The 19,451-nt window shown below is 40.4% G+C and overlaps 1 protein-coding gene and 1 non-coding gene across 4 annotated transcripts in view; both read left to right on the top strand.

Moving 5' to 3' along the window:
- Nucleotides 1-19,229, top strand: part of myot (myotilin) — a 34,711-nt gene extending 15,482 nt beyond the window's left edge. For 2 of the 3 annotated variants that reach the window (XM_058649403.1, XM_058649404.1), the window contains exons 9-18: nt 5,459-5,681; nt 7,605-8,596; nt 9,424-9,574; nt 9,834-9,935; nt 10,814-10,851; nt 12,716-12,854; nt 13,543-13,750; nt 13,866-14,031; nt 14,422-14,555; nt 17,282-19,229. In XM_058649403.1, the coding sequence (XP_058505386.1) occupies nt 5,459-5,681; nt 7,605-8,596; nt 9,424-9,574; nt 9,834-9,935; nt 10,814-10,851; nt 12,716-12,854; nt 13,543-13,750; nt 13,866-14,031; nt 14,422-14,555; nt 17,282-17,424 (2,296 nt within the window). In that variant the 3' untranslated portion in view covers nt 17,425-19,229. The remainder of the gene's footprint in view (nt 1-5,458; nt 5,682-7,604; nt 8,597-9,423; nt 9,575-9,833; nt 9,936-10,813; nt 10,852-12,715; nt 12,855-13,542; nt 13,751-13,865; nt 14,032-14,421; nt 14,556-17,281) is intronic. The other variant, XM_058649405.1, reaches the window with a different exon arrangement.
- trnag-ucc (transfer RNA glycine (anticodon UCC)) lies at nt 6,136-6,207 on the top strand. The gene has a single exon. It is a non-coding gene; the product is annotated as a tRNA-Gly (tRNA).
- Nucleotides 19,230-19,451: the final 222 nt, after the last annotated feature.

Here is a 19,451-nt window from a genome sequence, read left to right on the forward strand (position 1 = left end):
GTGACAGTGCTGAGTGCCTTTACTTCATGGTATTTTGTGACTTGGTACACCTAAGAATGATTTTAGAATGTTTCTTGAGTAAAGCCGTCTTTCTAGTTCATTTATTAGAATTCATTTGTCCTCTCAGTTGTCTTCTCCTCATTCATGTCCCTTGTTGTCCTGATAGTAGTCCTGTAACAAAGTGGTGAGATGCTTCATTTTCACAACTGTCATTAGAATGAATTCAGTTCTTATGGAGAAATTAAGGAATAAATGAAAATTAAAATGCTCATTCACAGCCTTTATGGGGCGCTAAGCTGAATTTGATTTGGGGGCCACCTCCCACCACCTCAGAGTACCTGGTGCTTGACTTATTGATGCAAATGTAACACTATAAATTGCATTAAATTGTAGTAACCCTAACCCTGTGTTATTTACTCCACACCAGTGTCGCTCTTGTTTTTGTTTTTTTTCCTCAGAGGGCAGTAAAACCACAAAAGTACTTTCATATTCAAAGCAAAGCACCAAGTGTTGTGATACTGAACTTGAATTAAACAAGTAAATTCCCAAGTTCAATGACTTTGGTTTTTAAAACGATGTGCACTGAGCAACCTTCAACTCCAAAATGAGCCAATAACTTATGCTCAACATTATTCAGATATTTAAATATATCTAAAAACAAAATGTCTAGATTTCTTTAATATGTTTAAAAAAAAAAAAACATGTCTTCACACACTATTGGGGGCCCCTGGTGATCAGGGGGCTCAGTTGTAGAGTGGATTTTTTTATGAACATCCATATTGTCATGCCGCTGTTGTTGCCGGTCAGAGCTTAGTTTGCTGCTACCCATGATGCCATGCAGGTCGTGTGCATGTGCATGTGCATGAAGGGTTGGGTCACCAGTATAGTGTCTGCACCTGCCGGCCGATGTCCGAATTCCAAGACGAATATAGCTTTGCCCACTTAATCACACAAACACAGCGAGCCGCATGCCATCGCAGTAATAATTCATACACGCTTTACTTTCACATAGTAGCATTTAAAGCTGCCACAGCACATATAGTGTATGCTGTTGCTGCATGAGCTTTGGTGTATTTTACTGCAGTATGTGAACATTGTGTCTGTTACACAGTTGAGCCATCGTTGATGATGTGAGCTACTCCTGCTTTTGGACCTAAGTAACATCAGTAAGGTTAAAACTGCTGTCAGTCATAAGCAGATACATGTGTATTGTTGTCTATTATCTCATCCTGGTCACACAATACAAGCAACTTTGAAAGATTCCCATCAACATACTAAATCCTTTATAGATAAGTTTGTGAACGTACAGTACCTCAGGGTACACCGTGGTCTAACATGTATCCGTCAGTGAGAGAGTCATTTCCTCCTAGACTGTGGGCCGGTTCTGTCTGGTCATTTCAATATTTTCAGTAGCAGCACTTCTCACAAGATGACAGCACTCATTATAATTCATTATTAGAATAATTTCCCAGGATCTCGCGAGAGTGTCTACTGTTTTTATTTTTATCGTTAAAAAAGAACATATGCAGTGTTTGGAAATTTTCACTTCTGTTATTTATATTCACTGAATTCTTATCACACCTGTGGAAAAGTTAAAGATCATGTAAAAATACAAGTTGGCAAAATGTGAAATATAAATCCACTTTTTATTTATTTTAATGAATTAGTTATACTGACAGACATGACTCATATGGATAAGGGGAGTACTGGCACTTATCATTTACTACTTTACACACTGAGTTATCCTACAAACCACTCTGAATCTTCATGGCACCACGCAGCATTATTGGATTACCTGGAGATGTAAATAGTTACTAGGTATTCCATGGCCTTGCAATGGTTGTCAAATGAATTTAAGACTTATCAGCTCTACATCTACATCATTTAGATCAGTGTTTCCTAAAGCTTTTATATAAATTATCGTGACCCAATTCCTAAATATAAATTACAAGAAGAGCAAATGTGAGCATGATATACAGTACATGTTCAAGTGTTTCTGGTGTTTTTTTGTCTGTTCTGCAACACCTAAGCATTTTGCATAGGAAAACCAGATTTTGATAATTTGATAAATGAACTGCAATTTCAGTTTATGACAGATATTTAATACATTTTACGTAATATGCTGGACAGTATTTTGCAAATTCATTCAATAAAGCTTACCTAAAATATTCTCCCACAACCCGTCTATGGCTCCCTTCAAAGGAAAGACTGAGTTTATACTCAAAATTACACTTGTACACTGTACCAACAGTCAATGATTGCTGTGGACTGTGGTAAATAAGGTGACATTTAGGGCTGCAGCAATTATTCGATTATACAGTGACTAAATGAATCTTTGCACAGTTCATCCTTGTACAAGGTTTGGTAGTAGGAGTTCAGTGCTGAGAGCCGTTTTGAGACATGAACTCCACCTGATTGTCTGGAGAATTGTGTTCTGAAATTCTGTGGAGTTTTCCTTTCAGGTATGTTGAACGCAGCTGGAGAGGGTCTGGGTGATTTGTATTATCCAGTTGAGGGGGTTTGAAGTTTGTTAATTTAGGACAGAAAGTGTATATCAATGAAAATTAAATATGTAAATATTCAACATCATAGCCAAGGGTTCATTTTCATCTTTTGTCCCTTTGATAGGTTGATAGTCCCTTATAATTAAGAATAAGTTAGATAAATAATCCAAAACACCAATAACAGAATTGTGACAGCAGCTTTGATTTTCCAGTAACCATTTTTTTAAGTGTAGTAAATGAGTTTAGAGTTGACAGTTTACGTAATGCACTAGGTATTGTGCTCGAAAGGAAAATACAGTTTGTCCAAAGGCACTTTTCTTAAAGGGGAAAGTGCAATCTCTAACTCATTGTCTGCCATTGACTGCTATAGACGTCAATTCGATCGCTGCTCTGAAAATGGCTGGTAGCCAATGAGTTAACAGTGTTTAGCAGTTCATGATTCTTCAAGATCTGATAGTGATGGTACGTCTTTTGTTTTTTTTTTTATCTAAAACCTTCAGAAAACTTGTTTGTATGTTGTTTCAATGAGCTTCCATTCAGTGGGTGGCACGTGGCTTGAGCATACAGGAGGCAGGACACTCGCACAGTCATTCACTGTGGAGTCTAAGTTTTTCCTGCTGTGTTCTTCTCACATGAGCTCGCTCGGAGTTTGCAGGAGAATCTCCACAGAATCTCTGCACAAACATTTGCATTCACACATACAGCCCCTCTGGACGATCTCCAGAGAATCTGTGGAGCTCGATGCATGTCTGAAAGCAGCTTAGCTTTCAGAGAGCAGGTCAGATGTTGCTGGCCACTGAAAATTCTTCTGTGCCCTTATCAGACATGAAGAAAAATGCAGTGAACAAGTGTATGTACGTAATGGAGTGTGTGAAAGAGAGCGAGGGAAGAGACTGCTATTGTCATTATCGGCGTGTGTATCTCAGACTACGTGGTCGCCATGGGAACAAAATTCTTTCCTAGCAGAGGAGGACCAGGCAGACTTGGTATCACAGGAACAAAACTACTGCGTAGGCTGAAATGGGATCTGGTACTCTCATTAGACAGTCCCGCTGCTGCCATGGCAGCAACCATACTGGAACACGTCATCTGCACTTTGAGGTTTTTTTTTTTATCATTTTGATGATATTGACAAGCGGTGAAAGTTGTCATATGTGCGTGTGGATGGTAAGCATGTGAGTCATTCATGGTGTGCCCTGACTGGATCGCACCATTCATCATCATGTGGGGGTCAGCGTCATGAATGTCAGCTGCACTGTGTGATGCTGACATGGCCGACACCAGAATAACAGCACTGTCGTTTTTTTATCCTTTCAAACAACTTCAAAGAAAATGAATGACCAACAGTTGATGATTTTCATAAACATGATGTAATTATCTATGTGTTGGCACTTCACCAAGTTAGACCTGGGCACGCCAACCAGTAACAGTATTTAATGCAAGATAATTTCCTTCAATAACATTTAATGTTTAAATGAGGGCTGAAACGATTAATTGATCATTAATCGATGATTAAATTAGTGTTTTTAAATTTAATAGTGTTTTTCAGAGTATTTTTCTGGTTTCTTTGCTCCATATATCAAATAAATCATTAAAACTGAATCATTTTGGTTTGGACAAAACAAGACATTTGAGAACATCATCATTCCAGGTTTGGGAAAGACCGATCAACATTTTCTGACATTTTATGGACCAAACGATTGCTATGAAAATAATATTTAGTAGCCCTAGTTTAAATATAAAGTATATCCGTAATATTTATCCATTGTGCAAACACACTTTGAGACACAAATCATAACTGGTATAAATGTCTTTAACCTTCAGTCATTAATGTATCTTAATGTATAATCATAGAGACTGATATGAGTTTTAATAGTGTTAATGCTATGATACTGTCCAGCCCTTGTTGGATGAGTCCATGGGCTTGGCCTGTCTGTTAACTGTGTACCTGGTTTATCCACACAATTGCCTTTAAATTGTCTCATACACACTAACCTCTGTGTGTCAACTCGGGAAATGATTAGAACACTGTCGCTCTTTAAAAACATAGGATATTATTGTATAGTATTTATTTATATGGATGGAGAAGAGGTTGGATACCTAACACTTGCCTGTAAATATTTCTGACATGCAGCTCAGTAGCTAAAATGGGCCGTCAGACTTTTCTGGGGAAAAAAGCAGCTGAGTTTAAAATTATATCAAGATATTCATAATAACAATGTTTGTCACGATATAACACAGAATTTCAAAATAAATGTGTGATGTGTTGATATGGAACACTATATTATTCATGATAAAATTGTATTTATGAGGCAAAATGAAAATATGCATAGGTCCAATTTCTCTTGAACTTTATCATCAATATTTCTCTGGATTTTAATATTAAGGCTGGTGTCACTACAAAAAAGTTTTACGACCTGCAACATTTGTGCAAAGCTTGGCAGTACTTTAATAATACATATTAATGATAATTAGCACAATATTAACATTCAGTATTCAAAAAAAACATCTATATTGATATGATTTTTATAGATCGCACAAACAAACTTTGAGATTTAACCGAAACATGTCTGACCAGGTAAAAGTTAAATGGTTTACGGCTGCCGTACACTACAGAAATGGTTATCATCACACTCATTTCTTTCAAAAGTGCTGTCACGTTGATGTATAATCTCTATAGACATTAAATATATATATAAGAAATAAGATAAACAAATGTATCTACATGTTTATTAGCTGTCATTTAACATGTCACTGATTATTATTGTTAATTAAAAGTGACTGCGACACTACTTTGAACAGCGTGCGGACAGTCATGGATAAAATCTGTGATTTTCATAACAGCTGTTTCTCACCCATTAGCCTCACTCTCAAGTTTTGCTTCCTGTCCCAACAGTTTCTATGAATATATTCAAATCTCCTCGCTGATATCTCTGTGTGTGTGTTTCTGTCAGTTTTCCAGAGCATCAGCCGTCCAGCCTTTCCTCTGAAGGAGCGTTTGGCCGCAGTGAGGAGAAGAGTGTCTTCAGCTCAGAGAGCCTAAGGTCACCAGAGGTCACAGTCTCAGCCTGTACACCCAGTCCTCCCCCTCCACCCTCACCTACGCCAGCACCAGCTCAAGAGAAGGACAAAAGCCCAACACCCAAGCTGTTCTCCCCAAGCAAGCTCAATTTCACTGTAAGAACATTTGCCAACAACTGTCTAAGATGTTTCTGCTACTGTTGTAAAAGTGATAGTACAGGTTGTATCAGGTTGTGAAACAGCTGGTGAAGACTTGAGGAAAAACTGATTGTCTTCACTGAACAGGTGTTCAACTTCATCTTTATGTTAGACAGCCTTCTCTGACTGGACAGTGAAGTTCTTGTCACTTAAACTGCACCTAACAATTATGTTTTTCATTATTCTAACGATTATTTGTTTATTATTCTATTGATATAACAATTCATTTACATAAAATAAATATCAAAAGTCTCATTCGTATTTAAATATTTAATTCAATCATCGTCTCTTACAAAAGTATGTTACTAGATTAAACAAAGTATACACTGCAGGGCATTATTCTGCGATAAAGAAATAGCCCAGTCTTTTGTAGTAATCTTCGCTTTTTGAACCAATCATCAAACTGCACCCAGCGTTGGTGGTATAGTGGTTAGCATAGCTGCCTTCCAAGCAGTTGACCCGGGTTCGATTCCCGGCCAACGCAAGTGTTGTTTAGGGCAGTCTGTGGCCAAGTGGAAAGGAAACTTGGCTTGTAACTGGAGGGTCGCCGGTTCAAATTCCCACCAGGTAAAAAGGGCTCTGGTACCCCTGAGCAAGGTACCCAACCCCCATTGCTCTCCAGGCACTCATAATTCTAGGGGGATTAATAAATAAGGTATTAGATTTGCTATCCAACATAATACTCTCCAAAAATGTAAAATTAGAGAAGGACCTTGTACGATTCAAGTATGTGTATGAAAATATGGCATGTTTAGTTCGGCTGTTTGGATGCTGTCAGAGGTAAAGAGCTCCGCTTAAGCGGGCGCTCAGTGCTCACAGTGCCCAGCACAGAGCAGCATTACCTCGGCCTGTCCTTTAAAATTATCTTCTGGCTCAGAACTTCAATTAAAACTCTGTCTGTGTCACGGTACGCAGTTTAAAGATCATTTGGGGTGAGAAATCAGTCATTTAGGAATTGAAAATGTGGTTTGTGTGTTAAGATACAACATGTTTATAGTTTACCTCTGTTGTGACAAACTGCTCCAGGATGCTTTCACTTCAGGTGTTCCTGCACAGCAGTTGACCTGCTGTGATAAGCCATTTACAACTTGCAGAACTTACTGTCTAAGATACTACCACAGTTTAGATGATCATTTAGTGAGTTTTTTTAACTTCAGCTTTTTTTCTATCCATCCTTTGACCAGCAGTCAGCATCTTCAATGTGATGTGTTGATTACATCGACGAATCGCCCCAACCCTAGTGTCACTATTGTCTCTATGGACTTTGGTGCGGTAGAGTGAGCACAAACTTCACTGTCCAATCAGAAAAGGTTTTCTAATCAGGCATATTTTTATTTCTAATCAGTTTTTCCTCATGAGCCCAATGGTGACCATTTTTCCAGTGAGCTATCAAACTGGTACCGGTCAAGAACAGCACTGGTGTTGTTGCTGTCAGTGCTGACTATAGCCATGTTTGGTTTGGTTTGGTACAGTATGGTACAAGTAGTAGTAGTAGTACCTAATAGTACCAAAATAACCAGCCCCAACCGTTCCATTCTTTGACACCCTTCCCTTGGGGTACTAAAGTAAAATGGTATGATACGGTACATAAAGGTACCGTTCTCAATCGAAATGCAAGCCTGACCCAGGGCTTTACCATTCCAAACCGTACCATACTGTACACAACCAAGCTCATAAATGCATCCTCTGTATATCCTGTGTAATCATGAAGTTATAGTCATTAGGTCTTTCATTAGAATTAGAATATCTCTCTAGATCTTGTTGACATTAGTTGACAAGAACAATCTGTTGGTGACATTTTTCCATGTTGAATATTCTGATGTATGTTCATGTGTCGTTCATGTGGAGATTTTCTTCAGTTGTGTGTCTTGTCACTTCCAGTCCTCCCAGTCAGGAGGCAACAACATGAACCTCTCAGACCTGCCGACCTTCAAGCCCAGCACCTTCCCTCCCAGTGCCTTCAACTATGAGCGACCAAGGCATTTTATTCAGTCACAGCCAGCCTTCCAGGCACCCAGCTATGAAAGTGTGCTGCGGGAGGCTCAGGAGAACCAGAACAACTCCCAACAGAACCTCAACACTTTCCAGAATAGTGTCAGTGTTACAGAGGCACAGAGTCAAGCTAAAACCAGATCAAGCCAAAGTCAGTCATGTTCTCAAACTCAGTCCGTGTCAAAGTCCTTGTCACAGACTCAGTCACAGTTTCAGTCTCTGAGCCTCAGTCAGAACCAAACCCAGTCCACTGCTCAGACACACGTTCAGAACCAGGCCAATGGAATGAGCAAATCCTCTCCCTCCTCTTCCAGTCTCAGCTCCCCTGTTTCCACCTCAGCCTCCTCTGCTTTGCCTCTGTTTTCCTCCACTGCTCCCTTGCTTCCTCCCCCTGCTGCTGCCTCCTCCTCCTCTTCCTCCCCCTCACCTTTTCCAGCCTCATCTTCTGTCCCCCGCACAACCATGCGTTCCACCATCACCCTCACCCCCAGTGTCCCCAGTGCCACCGGCCTGGGCAGTGCCACTCTGCCAGCCAACCAGGACACCTTGTCAGCGTCGGCTGCGTTCCTCTGCTCCGTGCTGCCCTCCCAGTCCCCCTGCCCCTTCTCCTCATCCAAACTGTGCCCCAACTCCAACCTTTCTCACCCTTCCATCTCCCCTTCCCGCTCCCCACTGGCCCCCTCCAGCCCTCTGCTCCCCATTAGAGTCTCCTCCTCACCTTCCTCCCATCCTCAGCAGCCTCTTTCTGTGTCTCCCTCCAGCCCTCGCTCCCCTATCTCTCCCTCCTCCTCTTCTTCCTTTCTCCAACAGCCCAACAGTCAGAACAGAGTACAGCCTACAGTGGTGTCTCTGCCCGCCAGCTACAAGGAGGCGCCTACCATGTGAGTCTTCTTGGGTTTGCGTCTACATCTTAACAGACAAGTCAACAAATAAGCAAGATCTATGAAATTATACAGAGAGAGCAGATGATGTCAGGAGGAATGAAGCAGCTGTGAATGTATAACTACAGAAACACTTCATAAACCGACGGGGTGGGTCTGACTGCGAGAGTCCAGTGTTGATTTTAGCTCAAAGGAGAAGTATCTAAATATATATAATAAAAAAGCTATTTTTAATATTGATGAAGAAAAGAGAATTTAGCAAAAATCCCTGCTTGTCTCTGCAGCTGAAGCTGTACCACACCTTCAGGATACCCATTCAACAGTTTCAATTGAAGAATTTCTACCACATTGTACTGAAGTTCTTTGGTTATTTCTCTTCAAATGTCTTTTAAAAAAAAATGTACTATGAAGAAAATTGTTATCGATCATCAAGCAATGTTGAATATTCTGAATGAAACATAATCAACTTGTAAACAAGACCAAGGCAGATTTGACTTGAAATTCTCTTCCTGATAGAAAAGTTAACCTTGACTAGATACAGCAAAATGATTTTAAAACACATAAATTAACTGCGTAGTGGTGTAAGTGGTGAATTACACCACTTACACCACTACTAATTGAACATAGACCCTCATATGGAGGATAAAGCAGTAGAAGATGGATGGATGGTTTAAATACTGCATCTAATGTACAAGAGCCTGTCGAGGTTTATGTACATTCCATAGTGTTTCCCATCACATCCTTTGTGTGAATGTGTGAAGCAAATGTCGAAAAGTTTCACTCCACTTTATTTATCTTTTCCTTCCGCTCTTCTTTCTATCTCGCAGCCTTCCCAAACCCATCCTGAAGAAGTCTGTAGCTCCTCGGCCTTCTTCCTCTCGCTCCACAGATGACGACATCCAAGGCTCCAAAGATGCCCTCATCCAGGATCTGGAGAAGAAGCTGCGCTCAAAGGAGGCCAGAAGGAGAAGCAGCCAGGTGTGTGTATGACGTGTGATGGGTTGTGTGTGCGTGTTTGTTTGTGTGTATATATATATGTGTGTGTGTACATGTGTGTCCTCCAAAGTGTCCTGTGCACAAATACCCTAGTTCCCATTCGCACTTAACCCAGTGTGTTTTTTTTTTAAATAACTTAACAGAAAACATTTAGTTTCACTGAGACACATCAGCGCACACTCTCTGTGTGTGTGGAAATAAAATATTTCAATTGAACAGTATAAAGCTTCGTTTTTGACAGAAACTGTCCTATGAGGAGCGTATGGCTCGTAGGCTGCTGGGTCCAGACAACGCCACCTACATGTTTGACCAAGACAATCTTTCAGACTCACAACTCGACCAGGTACGACATCAAACTCTCCTGTTGTCAGTGGACGTTCTGATTTTTGCTGCAGTCCCTCTGAACATTTCTAACACTGTGTGTCAGACTTCACTCCTGTGTTGCAGTACTCACCGTGCTGCTCGTAGATTCATGTTGGCTCTTGTCCGAAACGTTAGATTTCGTTTCGTTATCAAGTAAAGCGATCACGTGATTACAGTCATTTTGGTTTGAATGGCTGCACACGGAGACTGTGTCCCTCTCTGGGCCTCCTGATGGGCTCATGACCCTAAGCTGAAAAAGCCAGGCACTAAAATCAGCAGTCCCAGTGAGCTGTCAGTGTGTGTGTGGGTGTGTGTTTGTGTGAGATTGTTCTGTCAAAAAGGCCCCTCTCGTGGGGCTTTGCACAATCTATTCTGTCTGTCTTTCACACTCACACACATACCACCAACACACAACACATACATTGGACACACACACTGTCCTCTTAAGCCAACAAAGTTTGTCAGCAGCTATTTCTGGCCTTCTTTCTGAGAACGAGCCCCTTTCACTGGTGACAACAGGAATATTGTGTCAGGACACACACACACACACACACATGTTTGTAGAGCATTTATAGTGAGGACACTCATAATGCATTCCCTTGCCCCTTACCCTAACCTTAACCATCTCAACTAAATGCCTAAAACCAAGTCTTAGCCCTCAAAAAGCCCCAGACAGAACATGAGGACCAGCCAAAATGTCCTCATTCCCTATGGCTTATAAATGTTTTGGTCCTTACAGAGTTACCCATTCAAGAACACACGTGTACACACACACACACACACACACACACACAGGGTACGGTTAGTTTTCAAAGTTCAAACCTGTTCATTCTTCTGCTCATCTGTTTTCTGTTACAGCCAGAATCACCAGAGGGAAGACACACAGGTGGACTATGGTAAATACAAGTCACATCTCAATATTGCTCATAATTAGGACGTTATCTAGTTATTATTACAGTTGGCTTTACGATATGGAAAAGGGGATTTCCCCCGTTAGACTACTGTCCAGCAAACTGTGCTGCTGGAAGACTGAACTGGTCTTTCCAAAAACCAGCTCTTGACCTTTTGACGCTTTTTGTTTTTGTCCAGTTGGTGTGGCAGCTGAACCTCGAGCTGCTCTGTCATGCAGAATAGATTACAGCCTGAGCCTGGTTAATACTCAGCGGTGCATCCGGCGTGTGGCTGCGTGTGCCAGAAATTACATCAGGGCTCCAAAACAGTTGTTGCAGCACTTTGTCAAGCACCGCTGAATTCTTCTAACTAGTCCTTGGACGGGAGTTCTTAATGGTGTAATAAACAAAGCAACAAAGGAAAGGAAGTTACATGTAAACTGTGTCAAGCACTGTGCGATACAGAGAATTCCCACATGGAACTCTTTCACATTCTTGATGTAGCTCATTAGATGTAGGAGGTGTGAAAACAAAACTCAAATGTGTAAATAAAAGGTTACAATATTTGAAAAAGAAATGATTCACTGTACTGTAACTACAAGTACAAGTACAAGTGGTTTAGAGCATACTGACGCGAGTTGCATCATCCGGGGAGGTCAACGCTATCACAGACTTTCTAGTACTCGTTTTTTTATTGAACATTAAAAAGATAGTTCAGGTTTTTTGAAGTGTGGTGGTTCAAGATGCCGTCACTCATTCAGCGCTGACTAAACTCTAGAACCAGCCTGGGACATGGACATACATGATAAAATCTACACCAAGTCTACAAGAGCTTAAGAATATGTTGAAAGTTGATAAACTACTTAGTCCATAAAGAAATTAAGTGTTTTTAGCTCATACAGGAGTCACTGGTCCACTGCTGCCTCATTTGATAAGTTTGTATCTTAAATCCAAGCTAAGAATTTCACTGTAGTGACAAAATACCACATGTTGATTTACTGATGGAGGCAGCGGTGGATCAACTCCACTCCTGTGTGCTGTGATGTTTTTCTCTGGACTTTGCTGTAAGTGAGAAAAACTTATCAAACATATTTGTGAAGGTATCTTAGACTTAAGAAAGCATCGATTTTATTCCGTAAGCCTTTTGTTAGTGAGCAGCTAAAATGTGGCAGCCATGTTTTCAGTGAGAGTGGCCCCTCATGTCTGACACACATAGCACAGTTAACACTGACTGTGTAAAGTCGTAAAACATATTACTGTTCAATGATGTTTTCATGTCCATACTATTATATTTTTGAGTTATTAAACTGTCTTTTTGACCTCAGATTCATAAAGAGTTTCTTTGTTTCACTAGTGTTTGTCCTTTTCTGTTCATAAAAAAGTCAAAGAAAAAACACGTTTTATCCAACATTTACTCAGCGACTGAAAGCAATCTTTCATTATCTGACATTTATTATGACAATAAACAATACAGTCTGACATGAATATTTTTAATCAGGGTAACCTTTTGGCCATAACACCCCAGCATTGTGGTCAAACCTTTGTGGAAACCACCACATTAATCATTTATTAATACATTTGCGACCATGTTGTAAGTATGTAATGTATGTCAAGTATTTATCCATCCCAGAATACAGCCTGTGTTAACTTAATCTCAGGATAAATGTTCATAAATCTTCCAAGTGTCATCCAATTGAACCTGTCAGAAGAGATAAAGGACAGAGACTCCTGTAGCTGTGCTGTCATATGACACAAACAGAACACAATCAGTATCTGTGTTTATATCCTTGTGTGTGTGCTGTCACTAGTGGACTCGTTGAAAGTGAAGTAGAGTTATGAATAAATAATCTCTCTCTGTCTCTGCTGACAGGGGGAGGCACCACTCGGGGACAGATGAGCGAGGTAATGAGGGTTCAGCTATCCAGGAGAAATGTTACGCGCCTCGCTTCCTGCAGATCCCCCCAGACCTCACTGTGGAGGAGGGACGCTTCTGCAGGATTGACTTCAAGGTGAATTACACACACACACACACACACACACACACACGCCTGCATTAACACTAAGGTCTTAACAGTGTCAAGTTTATTAATACTCTCAGATCTATATTTCTACAAGGCCAAGCTTCCTTACCTCTATAACTGGGTGTGTGGTCATGTGAAGGGTCAATAAAGGGGGACTCAGGGGCAGTGCACATTAAAATGAGTACAGGCAAATCTTATATATCGTTTTATCGACACAAAACCTGCTTTGGGGAGAACAGAAATACTAGTTTTGGAACTCAGGTCCCAGAGCAGAAAAATGTTAAATTGCCACCGTTAAAGTTTTGTATTTACAACCAATATGCTACTTAGGATGAAGATGTCATATCTCCCCATCTTCATCATCATCTTCTTTGTTTGTTCACTTTATGATAACTTTTATTTTCTTTCCTTTGTCCCCCCCTTGCTTGGTTCATTCTGTATCTGTTTCTGTGATTTTATTGACTGTAATGTAAAAATAAAAATAAATGTTTGTACACAGCGCACATGCTCAACATCTCCTTCTCCCAGTACAGACATGACATATGTACTAGAGTCATTATGGGGTTGTGTGGATGAGGACACTTCTTCAAACATGTTTATGGAAAACGAAAAGATCGTAGAGGGAAAGTTCTGTTTCCGTGTGTATAAAGACTAAAATCCTCCCCCCTGTCTTCAGGTCGGGGGCCTCCCCACACCAGACGTCTGCTGGTACCTGGACGGCAAAGCCATTCGTCCAGACGACTACCATAAGATGTTGGTGTGTGAGAAGGGGATGCACTCCTTCCTCATAGAGATTGTCACAGTGCACCACGCTGGTGTGTATGAATGTGTGGCCAGGAACCGAGCCGGGGAGAGCAGATTTTCCATGAAACTCAACGTCATAGGTAAAAGAAGAAACGCTGGAATCTTACTTTTAGGCTGAAATGTTATTGCTTTTTGTTGGGTGGTGTTTAAGTGTCTCTCTTCAGTGCATTGATAAGTTCCGTCCACCCCCTGTAGCCCAGGAAGTTCTCCGTCCTCCCATCTTTGTCCAGAAGATGCTGAACTCCAGAGCTCTAGAAGGCGACACTGTGAGGTTAGAATGTAAAGTGGACGCTTCCCCTCCACCACAGCTTTTCTGGAAAAAAGATAAGGACATGCTGCGCATTGATCCCCACAGAATGAGGTGAGGTCAGCACCATCACACCAAAAGCTCACACACACAAAACTTCTTTTTTTCTATAAGTATAATATTAATTATATTAATGCTGTTTATAGCTTTACACACATTAGTAAATAAATACAATTAAATCCCATGTTGAAGAATTGTTGAAGCAGTATTCTGACATTTGGTAGCTATTATGGGTTAAATTCCACAATTTCCAACATTGTGGAAAGAGGTTCTCATAAGACTTCCCTCCCTGAACAATCTATCTATACTGTTTTAATTCATTATTCACTGTTTAATTAAATAATCTGAATAATGATTTATTTAGTGTTTTTGTCTTGTATCAGGACACTGTGTGAGAACTTGATGGTCACTATAATCTAATTCTAATTCTAATCTTTGTCCCAGTCTGTACCAGGACGGTTCAGGGCGACAGTGCTTGTTGCTAGAGAGGGTGATGAAGTCTGATGCTGGTTGGTACACTCTCTCTGCCATTAATGAAGCTGGCATGTCCACGTGCAACGCCAGGCTGGACATAGGCTGTAAGTCCACTTGTCCACTGTTTATCTTTCTATGCAAATTATCTGCAGTGAAGGGCCCATCTCACCTATCTCCATGTATGAGATAACCTGGCCGTTACCATAGCAGCCCAGGTTGTTAAGTCAAACAACAGATGGAGAGCGTTGTGCGTTCAGTGCTACGCTGCATCCACTGCTGAAGCCGGAACACGTTGAACAAATGTTGTGTTATGTGATCGAGTGGAAACTTGATGACTCTATGAGGCATTCAGGAACACTTACCTCGCCACCACACACACATTTATACTGACAAAAAGGAAACAATTAACTGCATTTAATATTTATTCATTATGTTTTTTGCAAAAAAATAATTTATGAGCAATTAGTTGTTCGATTAACCATAATGAACTCACACTGGACATCTTTTTATATGCTTTATTATGTCATATAATTCCATAGAATATGCATTTCATCAATACTGACACAGTTTTACATCACTGAACATCTTACAAGAGGGAAATGTATACTTTTACCTTAGAATTTAAACATTTTACCTCCCAAATAAAAATGGGTGGAGACACTGGAGGATGTACATATACTGTATACTGTACCATGGAAATGTTGTCTTACATGATAATTAAGAATGAAAAGCTATGGGGAAAAAAGGGACACTTTTTAATTAAGTATAATTAGTAAGTGACTTTAGGAACTGACAGACTGACTTTCAGGGGGAATTTAAGGAAATATCAAAGTGTATTTTTTAACATCTGCAGGATAATCTCAGCAAAAATAACCATTTTAGATACAAATCAGAACAGATTATTGTCTGTGGATAATACATACTGTACATTTTAGGGTCATGTCTTTCTTTATTTTTATTATTTACTTCTAATTTCCCCCTCATATACACATCTCCAATACCAAGCAGCCTGGCTTTTAATGGCAGCTCTTGAGTCATATTTTTGAAAAATAGTCCTCTGTCGTCACTCTGATCCATCACCATAACGTTATTTTTTAGTTCTAGGTAAATCAGCTGGTTCGCTCTGCTAATGTAACTCTGTGAAAATAAGTTACATGGTATAATTTAATTTAATTTAATTTAATTTAATTTAATTTAATTTAACTTAATTTAATTTAATTTAATTTAATTTTACCCTTATTTTTCACATTAATTAAATGAAATTATACTTATAAATACAAATGATTATGGGGCTTCATGAACTCCTGGTGTTGTGGCGCCCTCCAGTGGAGTTCAGGCTCACCTGGTTGGGACCCTCTGACCTAACGAATACTACATAATCACCAAGTATAGATTCTGTGAAGCAGTGAGGTGGAAACTACAACGCAGGTATCTGGTTTCAGCTCAAACACATAACGCACCATCTGCCGTGTGAGACGGAGACAGAGCTTTGACAAAGGCTGGAAACACATGAGCTCCACGGCTCAGCTGATTAGAAAACCTGAAAGTGAGTTTAGACTCGACATTCATGTAGTGAAACAGGATCTGATGTGGACGAGGTTTGACCAGCAGATGTGGTGGCTCACAGTTTACATCTCACATCTCTGACGTCTTCGGCTTAGAGTGCAGGCATGCAGGTGTTTTGTCCTCAGCTCACAACACAAAGGTTTCTTATTCCGCTTTATTCTGAACAAGTCCTTAACAGGAGAAATAAAGATTATTAATGAGCTCACACACTAGGTTTTAATGACACACAGAAGGCAGTGACAACAATTCACACAACAATGAACATCGACACATCCCAAACATCAAAAATACACATATTACATTTAAAACACTCACAGTCACACTGACTGCACCTCTGTTCACTCTCTCACATTCTGTTCTTCTGGTGAATTGAATGCAGTATATAATATTGTTGTGTGTTTGGAGTGTGAAAGTGTGTGAAACCATTGTTCCGGCTGTTGTGTGTCGGTCACATATCTGACCGCGCTGCCCTGCAGTGCTGTGCCGTGTGCAGGACTCGGGGGTTATTTTCAGACACCTGGCATGAAGAGAATGTTTAGCATGACTCCAGTAACCACCGCCAGTGCTGCTCACGACACCAGTCGTGTCATATGTACTGTTTTTTCATGTGGGGACCCACTCCTTACTGACAAATTATGACAAAAGAAATTGTGACATGTATGTGTCATCTTATATCATCAATCATTTTAAAGGGCTAGAAAAATAAATGCGTACATTTATGTGCCGTCCCAAAAAAATGTCCTCTTAAACTTTGAGTTGAGTTGAGTCTCTGGATATGACTGGTATGTAGCTGTTATTTATATAAATTAACAAGTAATGTGTGGAAAAGAAACAACAAAGTGATTAAAAACCAGTTTTGGAGTCAGTGATGAGTTAAGTTGAAAAGCTCAGATCTGAGACAATGCCAAACAAGAACAAGGAGACGTTAACGGTGGGGCAACCTCTGTCAGTCTGCCCGTGAATCCCACAGTTATGGTATGGTTTTGGAGAAAAGGGGGAGAGGGGAGAGACGTCAGGTCAAGATGTCTGACGCCTTCCTCTGCTGATAGCTAGAGTCCACCTTGGGGAGGACTGCGTCGTTGACTTATCGGCCCTCTGCCCCCCTTAGGTTAGGTTCAACAAAGATATAATGAGGCACACTCTGTAGACAAATGATGGGTTTCAGGGCTACACAGTGTAGTTTTCTGCTTTGACGAATGTGAGTTGCTAATTTGAAGACGGGCGAGTAATAAGTTTTTCTCTCTCCTCCCTGTGTCCCTCCCAGCTCGCACAACCCAGCCCATAAAAACGGCGCCCCCTGGCTCAAAGACCCTGAAGCTGCTGTCGTCTCTGAGCCACGTGCCTTCTCTGACTGTGGAGAGCCCCGCGCAGCACACGGCACCGCTGTACGAGAGCGCAGAGCTGTAGACCACGACGTGTCCTCCTCCGTTAGCCATCATCTCTAGATTGTATTGTAAAAACTGGGCCAGAGTCTGTTTTAACTGTTATATCCAAACAACGCTTTGGGTCAGAGTCTAAACACCTAAACAGCATCGCAGCAAATGGGTACATTTCTCAGTTATTTGAAGCCAATACACATCGAGTACATCCAAACAAACAAGCAACACGTTAGTATTACACAATTATTCTCTATTATTAGAAATTGTGGATCGAACAGAATTGATACATAGCTATATTCTGAATGGGCCCTCGGAAACTGCCCTAAGACCTTGAAGACCATTTGGTTTCCTCTTTGAGACAAAAGTTCCTACAGGTCAGGGTGGTCGAGTGCCTTCTGAGATTAAGTAATCCCTCTTTATATTGTTTATCTGCTGCTCTTTGTTTTCATCCATGTGTGTCTTTGTTGTTAAGGCTCATGTTTGATACATGTCTGACAGTCTCTTTCTTCATCTGCCGTCCTGTTCGTCCAAGTCATGGATGTATCACGTAAAGTCATCTCTGCTGCTTGTTTTACACCAGTGGCCAACTTCAGTACTACAACATACTGTACCATTTTACCAGAAATATGACGACATCTCAAACAGCATGTTACGCATGTATAGGCCTGATTTTGAACTACACTACCCACAATCCAACACTGTCAGTGCCTGTCTCTGCACTTTAATCATGACAACCTGTCCTACTTTTCTTCAGCTTTTACCAGAAAACTGATGTATTTTTTATGTTTGAGCTTCAGATATGTTTGTTTCTGGATTACAGCTGCTGCTCATGGAATTACAAATTACACTTCTTGTCTAATAGCCCCCCCTTTGTAAAAAAAAAAAGAGAGATCTGATGTTGGCCACTGCTCAGATTCTCCTCTGTGATCAGTTCAGCCTAGTAAGTGTTTTTAAAGTTGGTTTCTTATATACAGTGAATGAAGCTATTTATTTAAACTGAAATTATTATTTATCAGTGCTGAGACTTGCCCCTGTTAAGCTGCCCCCTCTCTTGGCCTGGCTGTAGGCAGAGGTGTACAATATTATAATAAAAGAGTTGGACAAAGAGTGACTGGCTGCCAGCCTCATACCCAGCCTGTTCGACTGAACTCATAACCAGATCTGCACACAAGTGGAAATTCCAAACTGAATCGCTGAGCAAAGCTAACATTTTAAAACATCTGCAGTGCAGATAAGATGTTTTTCCAAATGATCTAGGAGGAGTCTCCTTCTCCCTCTGCATCATTAATGTTCAATTGAAAATGGGTATGAGTTTGTCAGCCTATGTCCAGATTTCTAACTTAGACTTTCTGACCAGCACCTTCGACAAAAACATCTCACAGAGGCTTGATTTGCTGCTTGAAACCACAAAACTGCTTGCTGTTATTGCTAGCCAGGAGGTTAGTTCACCAGAACCTTGTGTTTTTAGCTGGAGATGCATGTAAACAAAGAAAAACAAAAACAGCATTTAACCCTGGATGGTCCCAACTCGGTGGCAATCATTTATTTAAAGAGCAGAGAGGAAACCTGCTCACAATACAAACTCATGTAGATGGACTCTTACCTCAGATCTAATGCTTTTAGATGCAATAATGTTACACTTTGTTTAACATCAAACAGGGTTAAAAAATGGTATTTGCTTAAAGCACTGGTTTTGGTGAGTTCAGCCCATTCTGTTGCGATTTATTTTAAATGCAGTAGTAGTGTGTAACTATCTTTAAGTACTGTTTGTTGTGTAAGAAAGACGTTCTGCATATCACTGGATGAATGAGTAATAAAGTCTGTGTGACATTGGCCTTGCCTCCTGATATTTATTTTTTTATTATTTTTATTCATAATGTCCATTATGTAACTTATGTCGATCTTAAAGGACCAAAATGTGAAATACACAACTGTTCATATGGAGTAATTCAAAGGTTACTGATAACAATATCAAAAATCACAGTAAGGAATAAAACTGTCATGGTGGGTTTCATATATTAAAATGTCATAAAATATCAGAATTGCTAAGACTAA

Source organism: Solea solea, chromosome 14, assembly GCF_958295425.1.
Source record: "Solea solea chromosome 14, fSolSol10.1, whole genome shotgun sequence".
Classification (NCBI taxonomy): Eukaryota; Metazoa; Chordata; class Actinopteri; order Pleuronectiformes; family Soleidae; genus Solea; species Solea solea.